General features: G+C 39.4%; 1 protein-coding gene across 1 annotated transcript in view; it reads left to right on the top strand.

The window, feature by feature from the left end:
* zc3h3 (zinc finger CCCH-type containing 3) overlaps positions 1-18807 on the top strand; it is a 73580-nt gene that overhangs the window by 20548 nt on the left and 34225 nt on the right. Inside the window, exon 4 of the mRNA XM_016491427.1 lies at positions 16881-17019. Coding sequence (XP_016346913.1) covers positions 16881-17019 — 139 coding nt within the window. The remainder of the gene's footprint in view (positions 1-16880; positions 17020-18807) is intronic.

Raw genomic sequence — 18807 nt, 5'->3', positions numbered from 1 at the left:
TCACTGGTACAGTCTCCCTCGGTTTGAAAGTGTCATTTTCTGTGCCTCTAGTGAGCAAATGGATTTGCAGAATTGTTTTTTTTTTTTTTATTATTATTTTTTGCTCTCTTGTCTCTTGTGCAGCATTGTGCAAAAGTTTTTTTTGCAATAAAGATGATGTGTAGGTGAGAACCATTTTCTTTTTTCTTACACACCTGCTGAAAATTCAGCTTTCATCACAGGAATAAATTACATTTTAAAGTAGATATAAAAAAAAGTTATTTAAAAAAATATTTTAAAAAATGTAATATTTCACAATATTACAGTTTTTGAGTTTTTTTTTAAATAATAATATAGATGCAAAAGATACTTTTTTTCAAAAACGTTTAAAAAGTGTTGCCGACCCCAAAATTTGCTGACTGGTAGTGTGCATATAGGTTTGTGTTCCCATATGCAAAATATTGTACCAGTACATGTGAAGAGGATAATTGACTTGTTTACAATAAACAAACTAGAGCCTGTGGCCCTAAGCATATTATAGAATAGCATCATTTCACTGCACGTATGAATTGTGGCTTGTGGAAAAGAAAAAGGAAAATCTAAACAATCAATAGGAGGATGTCAATAAAACAACCACAGTTCAGTTCAAATGGAGCTTGTGTTACTCTCATCGCCATCCATATGGGCTTGAATCAACATCTGTGACCATACACTAATGGTATATTTCTGTCCCTTCCTCGCCCTCTGTCTTTCCTTGTCTATGATGGAGTGATTAAATTCTCCTAATTAACTGGCTGGCTGTAGCTGTACGCTGGCCAGAGAGACCATCCAGGGGCTAGAGTACACACATACCTCCCAAACCCACAGTCCGCTCCACCTGGGCCACAGCCCATGACGGAGGGGTGAACTGGGAAACCTGACCCTAATCACGCTCAACTTTCCATTTCTGTCGAAGTGGCTCAGACATTGGAGCTCATGCTCTATTCTGGGCCTGAGAAGTAAGCCAGCAAACCATGCAGGCATCCCTTCATTCGCCTTTCCCTTTCCCTACTGTTTTTAATCTCTGACCTGGTCCATTTTCTGTCCTTAAAGCTGCTTTTTTGTTTGTGATGGGCTTTTTTGGCACAGCCCAAAGTTTCACTCCATCACATCCCTTTTCTATGCCTTCCCTCACTCTCACTTGGACTCAATCTTTATTTTGCTCTCAAGGGAGCAGTTAAGTATCTTCAGGCCTCTCAGAGACTCCTGGCCACGATTGGCATGCAAGTTCCCCAGCTCAACACCCCCTATCCAAGTAAGCTCCATAAACCCTGCGTGCACACACACAGGCTGCCCCAACAAGCTATTTTAGTCATCCTCACAGGTGGCTGTCCAAATTTAAAACCACAGGCAGACCGTGTGTGTTATCCTGGGAAATGTGTGAGAGCTTGTTTAACACACAAAGCTCACAGACTGATGGACAGATGAGATCTGGGAAGTGAATGTTGTCAACAGAATGCCCCTAGCTTTCTCTTTCACTTTCTCTTCATCCCATCTTTTATTTTTGGCTTCTTTTTCTTTAGATTTTTACTCTTTTGAGCAGTTTTGTAAATTGCAGTCTTTCATTCAGTGCAGTGATTCTCAACTTGTTTGGCTTCAGTACCCAGATTTTACATGGGACATCAAATGGTAACTCGACACAGTAACATAATTATTGTATACAATTAAACAAATATATTACATTGTAAATATATAAATATTATAAATAAATCAAGGTGACATATTATCACCTTGAAGTTATAAGCTCAATAACACAAATTTATTAACAGTTTAAAATGATTGACTTGTAGAAAGATTGACCAGTTTGGCTCCTAAATATATTTTTATTTTTAATTTCCTTGACATATCTCGAACCTTCATCCCTTTAAAAAGGCTTTAAGCATTTATCTGAATCCAAAAATTAATAAGACTGTTCACTGACTGAAGATATGGGCATATCATGAAACCTGTGATAGTTATTTAGTTACACCAAATGACAGATCAAAGGATTTTATACATGTTTTTCTGTTTCCTAAAATGTAATAAGCCTGTTTATTTATATCCACTGCTTAATTATGTGGTCAGTATTTTGGGGTTGTGGCCCTCCAGTTGAGAACCACATTTAATGTTCGTGAGGCTCCAGTATTTGAGCGTTTTATCGAGGAGAAAAATATAATCAAATGTATAACATCCATACTTGTTATCAAAATTTTTTATTATTAGTTCATCCCTAGTTTACTTAAACGCACTACTGTCTGTGTCTGTGTCTGTGTGTGTGTGTGTGTGTGTGTGTGTGTGTGTGTGTGTGTGTGTGTGTGTGTGTGTGAAAGAGAGTGTCCGCTTAATTATGGATGATTGTTTGTGTTGGTCTGTCAGCCTGCACTGTTGTTAAAGGACTTTAAGATAACTGCTAATTCCACTCCTGGAGTATCGATTGGCTGGGATTGGTGGGTATAGTTTTATAGGCTCCCACTCAGGCTACATAATTAATGCTTAGCGTATTTAATTAGTAAGATTTGCTCTGAACTAAGAGAGTAATTGAGTCCAGTCAGGAGGGCCAGTTCTGATGTTACTGTATGGGTTTGTGTACATTTTTGCCTTGCACTGGAATCCTGACTCCCTGCACATGTGTTTAGGGGGATGAATGTTTGAGTCAGACATATATCATGTCCGGATTCCATTGCCTTCATCTCTCTTACCACTTTTTTACAAGGCAAACTGGAGTGCTAGAGTGATTTTGCCACTAATGTAGCTCATCTATTGGTTTTATTCCCATTGGCAAAATCACTGCACCTGTCTCAGGACAGTGTTACGCATGGTTCCTGTAGCTATTTCTGTTGCTGTATCAGTTCGCCGCACAGCATGCAGACATCGGCACACACTAGGTCAGGGAAATCTGCCAAAACAATTCCAGATCCTCTTTCATTTCTCTGAGTGTCTCGGAATTGTCCATTTCTTTTTATGCTCACTGTCGCCATGCTGCACTTTAAATGACCCAATACATTTGGCATCATTTTAGGTGTTGATTTTTTTCAGTTTTGATGTCTTTTCTTTTCTTTTGAAATTAAGCTCATTCTTTTAGATGAAAACATGATATGTATTGCATAGTTCTGTTATATCCAGTATTACCAAGTATGAAATATCTTATATCAAGGCTTTTTTTTGTGGCAAACGTTGTTATTAATATTTAGGAAAAAACAATATTTTTTTATGTTTGCTAAGGTTTTAATGTGTGAGAGATCTTTTTTGTTCATTACTGATCATCACCTGCAGAGGGAGCCCTTTTACAAGGGCCCATTGGTAATTGAAACCACTTGATGATTTGGCCAGTAGTACACACACAAAGATTGTAAACTTCATCAGTTGTATCCTTTAGTAAATTCGTCTTCCAGAGTTACTTCTTAAATGTGAACAGACAAGTTTCTTTACACTGATTATTGAAACATGGAACAAACATGTCCCAGAGTGGCAGTGTGAATGGCAATAGTGTGTCGTAAACGCACCTGTCTCTGGCTGAGAATTGGGGGCTCTTTCCCACACCTGTGGACTTAACAGCGTTCTTCTCTGTTGACAGCACTCTCATATCCCACACACACTTATGCACCATCCAAATAAAGAGTCTCAGTAATTAGAGAAATACTTTACTGAAGCACACATACATACACGCATGGGAATTTAGAAATTGTGATCTATATAGTCTTTGTCACCTTTTAAAGTAAACTGAAAGCATTTTTATGTAGAAACAATCTTCACTTAGAAATTGCTAGTAAATTTCACAAATAAGACTAAGCAACTAACACAATGAATTAAATGTGAAATGTTGAAATAGAAAGTCTAGTATTTTCTAGTAAAACACTCCAATAATTTTTGTTTTATTTACAACTTTTAAAAATAATTGTTTTTCCTTTTTTTCCCCCTTTTTTTTTTTTTTTTTTTTTACCATGTATATTGGTGTCTCTCATATAATAAAATTGAGGAATGTTCACCCCCCCAAAAAAAGAGAATTGTTATTTACTCACTCTCATGTCACTCTTAAACTGCATCATTCGTTTTTTTTTTTTTTTTTTCCTCCCCTCGCTCTGTGGAATATAAAAGGTGAACCAGCCATGATAGGCCTAAACATGAAAATCTGCATGGAAATTCTTCAAAATATAATAATAATTATTATTATTATTTCCCCACAGAAGAAAGTTTGTCACGCAGATTTGAAGCAACATCACAATAAATACTGATATGAAGATAATAACATAATTCTCATTTTTGGGTGAACTTCCTTTATTGCAGAAAACCAATAGCTTTTTAAAGGGATAGTTCACCCAAAAATGAAAATTCTGTCATTAATTACTCACCCTCATGTCGTTCCAAACCCGTAAACCTCGGTTCATTTTCTGTTGTCCCCGGTGAGTTGCTCTGTGGGAAATAGCTAGTTTGTCTCCTGTCACGGTGGTTGTAGAGCAACTTGGGTTCCATTCTAGTTAGTGATAGTCACTTATCTGGTCAGGCTTTGCAAATATACTTTCTATGCTGTCTCCTCCTCCTACTGTCTGCTCATTATTGTTGGACGGGTGATTTCAAAATTATAATGAGATCACTAATAATAACTTCACTCACGTCACTCATTATATATGAATTTACTTCATTCCTATAAATTATATCAACCTTTAACAGATGAAATCAATGCTGGTCATTGCCTTTTAATGGTGTATACATGTAATAAACTAGAAGTTTTTTTTATCATCTTAAAGGAAATTAACACTTTGTCCACTTCTTATTTACAAACCTCAGCAAGAAATGTGTAATGTGTGTAGTAACCTTGTATTATTTCTTATTGGCCAGCATTTAGACATAAATATCATCTATAACAATTTATGTAAGTTGTATTTGTAGAGTGGTATGTATTTGCTATCATGCTGGCAAATGGTACACCATTGATCAGTGCAGTATGGTATATTTTTGCCTGACACAGACTGATAGTCAGGCTGGCTAAAGCCTTTATTCAATATTTTGGGGCCATCTGTATGTTTAAAAAGTGACAGCAGATCCCATGTTAACACTAACGCTGGTCCCCATGTGTGAAGCACTGAGGCAGAAGAGTCTCACTTTTAGGGACAGCGGATGGCGTAGTATTGATTGTGTGTAGTGGTTTCAGTGGTTAAATGTTTTGCATTTTCCCTTCCTCACCACTGGTGTGTTAGGATCATCACCATTTACTATTTTTATTCTTTATTGTGCATTAAACTCAATTTTACCAAATTAAGTTTTTTTTTTTTTGTTTTTTTTGTTATTGATTTGTGTTGATTTGGTGTATAGAGCATTTGTTAATATTATATCTGAGCTGTTTAATAAATATAGTCAGGCAGTCTTATCGTAAGTCCTATGGCATGCGGCAGTCACCCAATCTAATGTTGCATAAGTCATGGCCTTGGCACCGACCGCAGATTATAAGAAACCATCGAGAGAAACACAATTTATGATCGTCTTTTATAACAGGCCTCAACTGGGCAGGTATGAGTGTTGGACGGGATAACGAATAGAAATATTTATTTTGTTTCATGCTGCATATTGAGTTAAAGTGTTAAATACACTTGTTAACTGATTGTGTGATGTGTAATAAGATCTTTTTATGGTCTAAATGATAGTGTTCCTTAATGCAGCTGTGCGGTTAGGGTTAGTGAATACCAGCTGGCCTATTTTAAGCACCAGTGATTTGTCCCTCTCTCTGCCCTGCCAGGGAACTTGTCATGTCCCAGATCCCCTTTCATGGCATTCTCCACTTAACGAGTTTGTGGATATTAATGACCAACTTGAAGCGAAGCCTCTTAGCTTACAACAGTGACGAGACACTCTCACTCTTTCTTGTTCCCTCCCTTTCCCTATGAAAAGGTGGTAGATTTGTCATTGCCTGGAACAGATCCTAAGCCTGGCAGGTGCCCTGGTGAGAAATCTGGTAGTAATCCCTTCCGAATGACACGTTTGAGGCTAGCTGTGTGAATAAACTGAAGGTCAGTGGCTTACCCTTTTTCAACGCCCTTGCAGTTGTCCTGGTGACATTGAGGGCAGCTGCTCCAGTGGTTAGGTGCTCTCCTCTTTGCATATTCTGAACAGATGCCTGTTCTCTTTCGTGCCAGCCTTACACAGAGGGACCAATTAAGCTTACAGCAACTGCTGCCATCAATGCCAGTCAGAGCGGAAGGTGGAGTGTGAAGTGTCTAGGTGTGAAGATGGGTCTTTACAATCACTGAACCTGGCAGTCCACCACTGACCTTTCCCTTGTGAACCCTAACCTTTGGTGAGCTGAATGTGGATTTAGATTTTTGCACCTTTTTTCTGATAGCATGTCGAGGAATTGAAGGATAATTCTGATATTGTTATACCCACATATATTTAAATAAATAGTTTCCCCCAAAACAAAAATTCTGTTAGCATTTAGTTTTTGAAATAATGGGGGATGTGGGTTGTCAATGTCCAAATCCCCACCCCCCCAAATAAATAAATAAATTGGGCTGCAATAACAAATCAATAAAATATATAATAACCAGTAATAAATATTAATCAACAACAAATTTCTTTATTAATTTGTTTATTCTTTTGTTTTTCTTTATTTTTAATTATATATATATTCACATTTTTAAACACACTGCCATTCAAATGTTTTGGGTCAGTAATAGGAATGTGCGCCACGACTAATTTCAATTATGTTTAAATGCAAATGCTAGTCGACTACAGTAAGAAAGAAAAAAATCAGTAGAAAAAAAGCTATAATGTCCTGGCAGAAAATGACCATTTTCTGTTAAATTTATGAACATTTCCTTCAACCCTAAAACAATGCAATGCGGAATTCAAAATAGAGATCAGACACCTGTAAAAAATCTAGACGGAAAATTCCTTCATATTAACACAGCTCATTGGGCTGTATTTTCACAAACTTTTCTTTGAGTGTATTCTACCCCTGAAGACAGTCCTGTTCTGGACTGTATAAGTGATCTATTTAAAATAGCCTGTTTAATCTAGGAATCAAACAGTCAAATCCTATACTGAATGCTACTGAAATAAAATGTCATACCAGTATTGTCCCTCATAACTGGTAATATAACAAATCTGTAAGTAAGCTTAATTGTTTAAATGACTCAATTTCTTCTAAGTCAAAATACTCCCTCACTTTGCTCGTCTTTAGAGTGGACATTTCTCTGAACCCACCACATGTGAAAAGAAAAGAAATATCTTTTTCTTTTTTTTTTCTTTTTTTTTATCAGATTAAACAAGAATAATGGGCAGATTAATGATTACCAAAATAATTGTTAGTTGCAGCCTTTCTGAAACAGTATGATTGCTAAGTGTGAGGAGCAGTTTTATTAAAATATGGTGGCTTAAGACACAGCAAGTATCAGTTATTTTGAGAACCATTGATGTTTGATGTAACTGATGTCAAACTCAGTGCGACACGGAGTGAATATTTCAAACTCCAAAGAAGGACAGGCGTTATTGCATTACAGGTCTCATTGGGTCCAATTGCCATAATTTACGATCCTGCTTAGTTGAAACTCAGCCCTCAAGACCATCTCAAGCTTCTGCCCCTCCTACTAGGTGAGTGTTTACCACAATGACATTTTCACGACCTCCATAAGTCACTCAGGGAGCCATCGATACTCACAAGCGCAGGGTTACTGACTGCTCGGTCGCTCTCAATGTCTCACTCAGTGAGTGGAACCCAAGTTTTTTAGTCAGTCGAATGCTCAGACTTGATTGAGCATGGACAGCCAAACACCAACTCCTTTTAGCAACACACTTATTCACACCCAGTGATTAATGATGTCCTGCAAAGAGAACGCCGCCCAGGGTTTTGTCCAGACTCTTAGGTGTCCTTGGTAGCGGACAGGTGGCTGACCGGTGAAGTGTATGTTAGAGTTTGTGGGAGCGTCTTCTACTCTCAGGGGACATACTCACTTAACTCAGAATGCATCAGTCAAGTTTATTCGCTCTGTCACCACACAGGACATGTACACGACACAAATGCACACATGTATGTTACCCATGTTCATTCTGTGAATAGATGTAGTTCTGTTGTCAACACATGGCATAATCACACCCTTGGATATCTAGTATAATCTTCTGTCTGCTAAATTTGTATTCCCTATTTTTGCATGTCTTTTAGATGCTCATGCTTCCATGTTTTTATAAACATGCCCCCATCTCTCAAAATATATACAGCTCTCAGCTGTGACGGGCATGGTTTCAGATCCCTAGTGTTTCATTTTGTGCTGGGCCCCAGGGCATTTAAACTTCATAAGTGCCCCTGTGCATTAGACACATGCCATAAAGATGTAACTCTTTGAATCTTTGGCTCAACTGGCACTTGTTCCTTCTGACCTAGTCACAACCCTGAGGCACTTCCTTGGAGTGTGAATCTCATGGGACTTAATGTTTTTCAATGACAAGTTGCTATTTTTCTTTGTCTGGATCTGTTAATGTATTAAAAATATATTAAAATTAAAATTCATTTCATTTTTTTTGGATCAGATTGTCGTATTTGCTCAGTGACTATTGTGCATCAGTGCAGGATGAACTAGCATTCATTCGTTCATTCATTCATTTTCTTGTTGTTAAAAGTCATCTTTTTATGAAATTGCAAGGTACAGATTGTAAAAGGTTGTGTCGTGTCTCTCCAAACTTAATGATATTAATGAATTCAAATGAAGATGAATGAAATTTGCATATAAAAATGTGTGTACAAAAAATTAAGATGTGTACACTCACGTGTTAAAGGGGAAAAAGTAATTACGTGTGAAAAAGTAATTACTTTTTACTAGTTACAGTAAACTTTTTTGAAAATGTTACATAAATAAAAAAATACATCAAACCAACTGAATATGTATATATATATATATATATATATATATATATACACACACACACACACACACACACACACACACACACAGTATCCTGTCAAACGTATGGTTTATTGCTATATATTTGCTATATTATTATAGTTTTGTTTTGATAGGAGTCCAGTGCTCTCAGGCTAAGGGCAAGGTCATAATGCTTTCAACTAATCTCTTATTCATGCCTTTAATGCCATAACTTGATGAAAACAGCAGAACTGTATGTAAGGAAGCTGGTGTCATTACGCATTCAAGTTTTTCCTGTTCGGTCTCTAACCAACAGTGACACGCAACATCATGCATGTGGAGAGAAAGCAATGCTGGAATCCCAAAGGACTAAACATTAGCAATATGGAAACATTTCCATGATGTAGGCTCTATGGTGTTGACAGCCTATGAAAGGCTTCTAGCATGAATCCAAAAGTAACTTAAATGTTAACACAAAGTAAAATTGCAGCAGACTTGTGAATTACTACTGTCAACCTCCATTTCTGGGTTTTAAATCAGTCAGGGATGCTCAGTGCAGATCGTGTTGCTCTTATTAGTCCCGGCCATCTTGGGTCAAGTCATCAGTTGATGTAGAAGCAGGGTGAGTATTTATGTGTGTTAATGTGGTGTTGGTTTCTGTGACGATAGCATCGCACCATTGACTGATGAGGCCTGGCCTCGTGGGCGACACTTGAGCCTTTCCTGATTTTGGCTGGTATGGCACCATGGAGCCGTCCACTGCTCCTTGGTTCATGGTGAGGTGGTTCTTCTTGTACCCTGTCTCTCATCTGATCTCTCCAAAGTACATCAACAGTCTTGCTGCCCATCTTGCTATGTGTCTGTCTACATTAGCAGGTCCTCTGAGCCTCAGAGGGCTCTTATATTTCTGCACTTTAAAACTTCCCAAGGTCACATCCCATCCATAACACATGCACAAACACTTGGCTGAACAACAGGTCTCAGAGGTGGGAAAAGATTTTGTTGGCACGCTTCACCTAAAAGCCACAGACACGTACGTTCAGATGAGCTCTGTAGTTTGTGCCAGGATTGAAAAGAGGCATCTTGGTATTTTGGGTCGGGGTGCAGTGGCTCCCCTCCAGTCATACACTGACTGTTCCTCTTAATTCCTCCGACTCAACTTAAGGGATAAAATGTCACCATATTACACAGCTTTGTTTACTTGTGTAACATATGCAAGGACACTCCCAGACAAAGTCTGATTTTGAGTTTTATTTCTACTAGAGCCCGACCGATATGGGTTTTTTGGGGCCGATACCGATATTAGGGGGTGAAAAAAGGCCAATACCGATATATCGGCCGATATTCTTTGTGTATATTATAGTACAGTATAGTGTTGTCAAAAGACCCGGTATTTCGGTACCAAGTCGGTACTAAAAAAATGAAAATGTTACGGTACCAGGTTTTTTTAAGTACCGGTGGTACAGAGCACCCGGTCAACCTGGTTCTTGATGCGCTATCAGAAAGCTATCCCCAGTGCTGCCAAGTCTGCGGTTTTCCCGTGGAATTGGGCCAAAATTCTGAATAATTTGTAATATATAATTATTCACGGTTTTTAGAAGTGCCCACGATAACAATATCATGCATATTCATTCGCATTACCGAATACCGGCACAAGTCTATAGATCGGTCGGCGCCGGACCGCGAATTTAACCACCTGTAACTCCTGAACCCCGGGGGCTATCCACGCGGGGGTGGTCTCATTTGAGAGAGGGCCTCTAGACGTATACTCGATTTGAAGCGAACTGAAGGGATCCCCCAAATTTGGTGCGGATTCGCCGCGCCGTTACGGAGATATGGCAGTTCAAAGTTTCAATGGTTTTCCATAAACATAAGCTTTAAAGCGTTTCATCCAGGTCGCCAGTAGCAAACAATGGAGCGCGCTCTGCTGGACAAACTAAGTAATTACACCATTTCAAGGATTTTATCTGCATTATATGTTCTGTAAAAAAAATGTAATATCGGCGGCCTATTTGCCGATACCGATATATCGGCGACAGGCTCATATCGGCCGATAATATCGGCAAAACGATATATCGGTCGGGCTCTAATTTCTACCTTTATACAACTTTAAATACAGCATACCTAAGGTCACTTCTCACACAATGTCAGTTAAACTGTACGACCCATGTAGGCTATTTAATTTTCCATGTTCTGTCTAACACACAGTTGAGCTCCAGGCCAATTCAAAGTACACTCCTTTGACAGTGAACACAGATGGAAGCTTTCAGCACATGCACACTAGCTAGTGGACCTTTATTTTCAAACACTCAATTCACTCGCCTATGCCTGTTATATTCATGCACAATTTCGTGCGGACACTAAAACAGAGTTGCACGCTGACAGTGGGTCTCATTGACACACTGAGGTCTCAAATTCATATTTATATGCACAGGTGAACTTCTTGAAAGTTCTCAAAAAATCCACCTAATTCAAAACATATGTGTATGCACATGGATTTGTTCCTACCTTCGTTCCATTGCTAATGAATTTGCAGTATGTTAAATGAGGGACCGTGTGCACCAAGGTTTGTCATTTGCATAAAGCAGGCCCAAACCACCTCTATATAAGGGCTTTCCTACAGCCTTTACTTTTTCCAGCCTTTCATCACTCTCGGCAAACACATGATATGAAGGAACATGTGATCTTAACACGTTTAAGGCCACCCATGTGCTTTGTGCATGTGTGGTTTGAGTTGTTTCTACAATCGTGACTGGTTCATGGAAATGTTCGTACGCAGATTTCGCACACTAATACATCCATACCCACAGTTAGTGAATGAGACCCAGAGTGCGTGGACATCAGCGGCCTGTGCCGCAAATTACATCACACTGACTGTTTGCGGGCCTGAGTGGAGTAAAGTATACCAATTCTGTTATTAACAGTATTTTCTTTGCAGGGCCTCCAACTGGGGAGTTAATCCCCTTGTCTCCATTTGGCCTTGTGTTTGTTGCCAACTATGATATGATTGCACTGCCTTCACATACGGTTTCAGGAATGCCTGTTAAACAGCTGGCCCATAGCACTGGCACTTAGAATCATTGACGCAACTGCTTAGAGAAAGATAGACATGCAGAGTACAATCAGACAATAGTCCACAACTCACAATTCCCTTTGATCTAGTCCCTGCCAAGAGAGCGATCCAGAGCTATGCCACACTCCATTTCTGCCACACTTGTTCTGTCCCATGAGATTCTGCCATAACACTAGTTTGATAGCGGTGTTAAGTGTTGCTAGTTTACCGGAGAAGCATTTAATGGCAGCTGTGCCGTCCCACTGGGAATCAGAGGATGAGCCCCTGGGGGATTGCTGCAGAAGCAGGAGGGGTATCTCTCGCTGTCAATAATGAGATTAATGATGTGACAGAGATGGAACGGTGAAGAATCGGACTGCTGTTAAACGGAATTAGTTGTCAAATTTGGAGACGGGATCAGAGAACATGAGATGACACGGCTTGATAATCCCTAAGAGGATGCAGAGTGTCACTGCTGCCCTGTTATAACATTGATGAGGAGTGCAGGGAACATTCCAGAAAGTGTGAAATAAATACTATAGCAGTTGTCACGCTATGAGTAGCTCCATTTCAGTTTCAGAGAACAGGTTAGGACAAGGAGTGCAGCTTGAATGTCTGTATTTCCTTTTGTTCCTTCCTTTCCCCAGCTTTCTTCCTTCATGTCCTTTTTTAAACATGTACTTTTGGCATTTTTTACTTTATTTGGACAGGACAGTAAATAAAGTTGAGAGAAAGTGAAGTGGGAAAGAGAGAAGGGGACGGGAATGAAAAGACCACAAGCCAGGGCTTGAACTTAGGTCGGCCGAAGAACAACAGTGCTGCCTGTCGGAGTGCTGCCCACAAGCCTGTCAGGTCTGACCCTTCCCTACCTTACTCCCTTCTTTCCTTCTTTTTTCCTTCCTCTCCTTCCTTCCCAGATGACTTTTTTCCTTACGTCTTTCCTTTCATCCTTCTTTCTGTCCTTTTAATACGTCCTTTTTATTTCTGCTTTAAATACCTTTCTTCCTTCCTATCCTCTTTCCTTTCTTTCCTTCTTTTCATTTCGTACATCATTCCTTTCCTTCTTTCCTACCTACTTGCCTACCTACCTTAATTTCCTTATTTTTAATCTTCATTCATTCCTTTCCCTCTTCCTTCCTTCATTCCTTTCCTCATTTTTTCTTTGCTATCTATCTCCCTGCACATTTCTGCTTTTCTTTCCTTCCTACCTATCTACCTACCTTACTTTGCCTTCCATCCTTTCTTTCTTTCTTCCTTGCTTCCTTCCTTCCTTCCTACCTTTCTGTATACATTTCTTCCTTCTTTTTTTCCTGCCTATTTACCTATCTTAATTCACCTTTTTTCCTACTTATCTATCTACTCACCTACCTTACTATGCCTTCCTTCATTCCAACCTATCTGCATACCTTACCCTTCCTTCCTTCCTTCCTTCCATTTCCTCTTGCCTATTTACCTACTTTACTTACTTAGCCTTCCATCTTTTCGTTCTTCCTACCTATCTACATCCCTTCCTTCCTTCCTTCCTTCCTTCATTTTTTAAACATTGTTTCAGCCCATTTAATAAAATAGTTATGACGTTGTTTATTCTTATTCAGTTTTGTAGTCCTATTGTATGTCATTTACAAAGCATCTTAAAAACGTCTGAGAAGCTGAACTAGACTAGCTGGCCACCTTAACATTGGTGACAATCATATAATTTCCAAGACCTCCTATGGATTGTATGTGTAGGTGTGGTTTTCCAAAAAAGCTTTTCCTTTTAACGTTAACGTAAACTCAATTATCCCAAGCACCTCAACATAAAGTCCAGAGGGTAGACAGAAAAATAACATGGGAACCTGCCAGAAAAATGTGTCTGTGTGTGTGACAGAGAGGGATAGATAAAGGTGTGAGCTCGCAGCGCTGAAGCCGAAGTGAGTTGAGTAAATAATCGGCTGTCTGAGGAGCCGCGGGTGCGGGGCTGGTGTGTCAGCAGGCGATGGATGAGTCCCCAGGCCTGATTGTAAAGCCCAGCAGGTTGTGTTGGTTGAGTGAGTCTGTGCCGAGTGGAGTCTCAATCTTCCCTCTAATAGGCCACTGACAGGCCTTTACCACACACATATACACACACTTGCGAGTACACACATCAATAAAAGTGTCCTGACAGGGACCACAGCCTCCGCTTTGGTACCTAGCGTGCAGTACTACACTAAACCGGCCACACACACGCACACAAAGACACGGGTGGCATCAATTCTCTGGTGCTATCATTAAACAATAGGTAAGGTGGAACAGTACAGCGAAGTGCGTAGTCTACGGCTGGCTGTGTAAGACACAAGCTCTCTGACAAGCCATATTTGTCATCTGCTGGGACGCAGGCAGGTCCGACATCTGCGGTACAGATGAGAGGTGTGTGAAAAAGTGACTTTGAGCCAGACAACTAATCTCACAGCCTCACATACACGACCCCTTGTCGCAGGTCCACACACAAGTGTGTTTGCTCTCTCGCTTGTGCAGTCTGGTCATATACTCCACCGCTCAAACACTCCATCACATAAAGCACACATAAACACTCATAAAGGGTCCTCTGTATTACACACAGTCGTACAGTCGGACACATCCCTCCGCTGTGTACCATACTGGGCCGAGATTTGATCATTGGTAAATGTTTGTCGAAGATGAATTCCCCAGCTGATACTGAAATGTGTGTGCGTGTATGGGTCCAGTGATAAATGGAGAAGAGTGCCCTGGAGAAGAAGACTGGGAAAAATAGGAGGAGGAATGTTTTCTATTGCGACAGGAAATGTGAGTTTCTTTTATAACATTATGGAATGGCCAAATAAAAGCACCCTGGAAAGAGTAGTGATTCAAATAACCAGGGAAAGGCATATTACCAAAACAATACATTTGTGTTTGCTTTTATTTACTTTTTTTTCTTATTTTGCATAATTAATATTTTCTTTCTTTCTTTCTTTCTTTCTTTCTTTCTTTCTTTCTTTCTTTCTTTCTTTCTTTCTTTCTTTCTTTCTTTCTTTCTTTCCCTTGCCTTGCCTTGCCTTGTCTCCTACTTCAGTTTTCTTCCTTTCATTATTTTTCTTTTCACTATTCATTCATTCCTGTCCTTTCTTATTCCTTCCCTCCTACTTCACTTTTGTTCATACGTTCCTCTCATTGTTACATGTTAGAGAAGCACAACTGAGAATTTAGGTTTAACTCTTGCCAAATCTGCGTCGCCAGTTAGTTTAAAGGGGTCATATGATGCTATTTTAAAGATCATTATTTTGTGTATTTGGTGTAACAGAATATGTTGACATGCTTTAATGTTCAAAAAACACATTATTTTTCAAATACTGTACATTATTGTAGGTCCTCTATGCCCCGCCTCTCTCAAACACGTTGTTTTCAACAAAGCCCCCTCCTTTGACAAGACAGTCTGCTCTGATTGGCCAGCTGACCCAATGCATTGTGAATCGCGAGCGTCAGCTTTCAAAGTAAATATCAAGACCGAAGGCCAAATAAAGTGCTTTTGCTTTCGCACTGAATCACACAGCGCCTCCCTGACATGGCTGCATCAACACTACTGCTCCTGAAACCAGGCCTTCTTTCTTTGCGTGCACATTTGGGCGGCATTATGCTAATATTTCCACATAGTGACGTAGACATGTGGGGGCGTGTTAGAACGAGGCATTTTAGGTAGGCATGGTTGACTCTTAACTTTTATAAAGAATATCTCTTTGGATTTGAGACTTTAGTCTTTGCAACTTTACAGATCTTCTTTATGCACCAGGAGCTTGTAACACTCCAAAGAGAAAGGAAAACTTGAAATCGCATCATATGACCCCTTTAAACATAACTACATCTGCTTACAAATGCAACCTTTTCATAAACAGTTGTAAATGGTTTATTAAAATACATTTTCAGCCAAAGCCTTTCTGCTCTGTCTCTTTCATCCACTAACCCTCTCTGATTTTTTAAGATCTTTAAGTAATTCCGTTCTCCCATTGGCTTGTCTAACATGCTAAATCGTAGCTGCTGGGAATACATCTTTGGGGTTTTTAGTTCTAGTGTACGGCGGAAACGAGCGAAAGCCATCGAGTCCATGTTTTACTCAGCCCGCATGCATGCATGTCACTTCAGCCCAGCCACTCATAAAGCAACATGATAGATAAATGAATACAGAAAGAAAGAAATAAAAGCCACACATATTCTCTCCCGCACATCCTTTCCTCCGCCTCTCTGATGGATCTGTGAAATGATATAAGGAATAAGACTTAGAGGGAGAGCAAAAGAAAGGGTTGGGGTGGAGAAGACTGATATGATTTATTAGGCTGATAAAAATTCAGCCTTTGTTATTCAGTCATTTTTCCATGTGCAGCTTATTAAGGAGCGCACCTGCCAGAGGAAGAGTTTGTGTGCACCAGTGGGTGTATGTCTAAATGTGTGTGTCCTGTGGAGTAGGAAGACTCAGACCTCACAGAGCCAGTTTAGATGACACCCACTGCACCTCTGCCTGTGTTCAGTGCTGTATCTTTATGTCTAGCAATGACTCCCTTTAGACCTGGCATTAATATTATGAGTTTTCAGTAATCAAATCACAATCGATAACACTTAACCACATTAATTGCACCCAAGACACATTGTGATTGAATCACTGAAACCACAAAATATTTTTTCAATCAGTCAAAATTATGGAAAGAATTTCTAGCAATATTGTAATAAAGGTTTTTTTACAGCTTCTATGTAAATTCCATTGTCCATTTTGCAAATGCAAGTTATCAAGATACCAAACAAGTTTATACTGTGCAAAAGTGCCCACTGATCATGTTTGTGTGTGAGAAATATAAACAGCATCTATCTCTAACTAGAGTTTATGCAAACCATAGGCTGACCAACTATTGACTCAGTTATAGCTCAACTGGGCATCATTAGGTGATTAAGCATTATTGATCAGTGAAGTGACATGTCAACTATTAATTCCCTTCCGTGATTTGTCTGTTCCTTTGCAGGCCCCTTCTGTTTCTCAGTACGAAGCCCGGCATCACATAGGGTCATCAAAACACGCTACAAGATTGACACACGCAGAACGCATACAATCCACCACAACCCTGCTCTTTCCTACAGGGTCAAGAGAGTGCATTCTGCCAGGTAAGTGATGGGAGCTTTTCTGGTCAAGGTGGAAATGACCAGCACTTAATCCACTTCTTGTTTGCCTCCACTTCAACAAAGCTCATTTCAATGGCTTTATTCTATCATAAATTGTGCGTTTGCACGTGCGTGCATCCCGCTCACAATCTCAGCCCAGCACAACCAATTACCAGACTGATTAAAACCTCTCTGTTGACATTCAGTGTTTTTATCAGTGTCTCAGTGCCTAATAAATAATGAAATAACCGCCTGGCCCTTAATAACGCCACAGAACCATAACTAACTGCCTCATCACCGCTGATAATGACAGAGAGAAGGTGCCGCTCGTCATAGTAATCTATTACTGGAACCATAATATTACACCATAAAGATGTTCTACGGGATGGCCCACATGCTCATGTGGACATGAGGGTAGTCACTGAGACAGAAGCTTTTAATGGTGTCTTGAAATAGTTTTTTATATAACAACATTTAGTTTTTTTTTTTAAGGGTAATGGGCAATTCACACAAAACTTGTTTTTGCATTTAAAAACATGAGACACAGGTAAGTGGAATGGAGAAAAAAAACAAGTTTTTAAAAAAAGAAGTTGTACTTTTAATTTGAGCGCTGTTTTTAGAACACTGTGTCATATGCAAGACACGAGCACAATGGTCAAAGTCATATTCTAGCACATTTTTAGATAGATAAACAATGTAAAAGAAGTTCAGTAAATTGAGAAGAAAAAAAAAAACGCATTCTGTGTGAACGACCCCTAAGTGATATGGAAAAACAGATGAACAGGAAGTTGTTTTTATGTTTCAATGACAATGTTTCAATTTATGTTTCAATGACAGTTAACAGCTTTCCTTGTTAAATCCATGGCCTAGCAGTTAGCATACATGCCCCAGACAATGTTGATACAATGGAGTTAATGCAAGAGAGTTTTTTTTTGTTTGTGCAGTCTAGCAGTTTGTGTGTGAAAGAGAATGGCTGTTGCACAATATGAGGTGTCTAGTTCTCCATTGTGGTTCTGTTCACACAGTACAAGCCTTTAAAGCAAAATTAAGAGAGGTTGGAAAGCTTCTGGAATGCTTTTAGAAAGACAGAGAAGGAAGAGGGGTCACTGCTGTGTCTGTATGGCATTAGCTTTAGTCTGATAGGAGGCCACTGAGAAATTCTATTCACTTAAGGGCATAAATGAAGCACTCATGCATATGGGTGTAAATTTTTTTATTTCCCCTCTTATCTACAGAGTTAAAATGATCTTCATAAATCCCCCTGCTGTGTGGGCCTGGCTTAGCCATGTATACAAAAAGAGAGTGTGGATTATAGGTGTTAAATGTTAAGAAGGGTGCCACATTAAACAAAATAACCTTCTCTTTTATCTCTTTTGCTCTCTTTTACTGTCTTTCTGGTCTTTTCTGCTTTAGTGAGGATTGCTTTACACTGGCTTGAGTGGATAGTGCTTAACAAAACCACTTCTTTCTGGTCCTTTCAAGCAGGTTCGGTGCATTATATCACTCTGAATATCTGATTGGCTGCTTAAGCAGCTGTAACTTTTTGTTAATGGAGAGAGAGGAAGTTGGGGGAGCTGATCTGTTTATGTCCATGGGTTTTAAATCTATTAATGTAGTTATCCCTGTTCATATCGTAAGAGCTGATAATAGTTTCTTGAGGATGTGTTCCTTATGTGTTTATCTTAGCATGTTTTTGCTACTTCTGCTCATTGTTGTTCTCATTTAGGTTGTACATGTTTGCTTGGAGATAATCAAACCATACAAATGTGTGTGTGTGTGTGTGTGTGTATA

The sequence above is a fragment of the Sinocyclocheilus anshuiensis genome, unplaced genomic scaffold (assembly GCF_001515605.1).
Source record: "Sinocyclocheilus anshuiensis isolate Anshui unplaced genomic scaffold, SAMN03320099.WGS_v1.1 scaffold70, whole genome shotgun sequence".
Lineage (NCBI taxonomy): Eukaryota > Metazoa > Chordata > Actinopteri > Cypriniformes > Cyprinidae > Sinocyclocheilus > Sinocyclocheilus anshuiensis.
The sequence above is the reverse complement of the archived record's forward strand: the minus strand, read 5'-3'. Positions and strand labels throughout refer to the sequence as shown.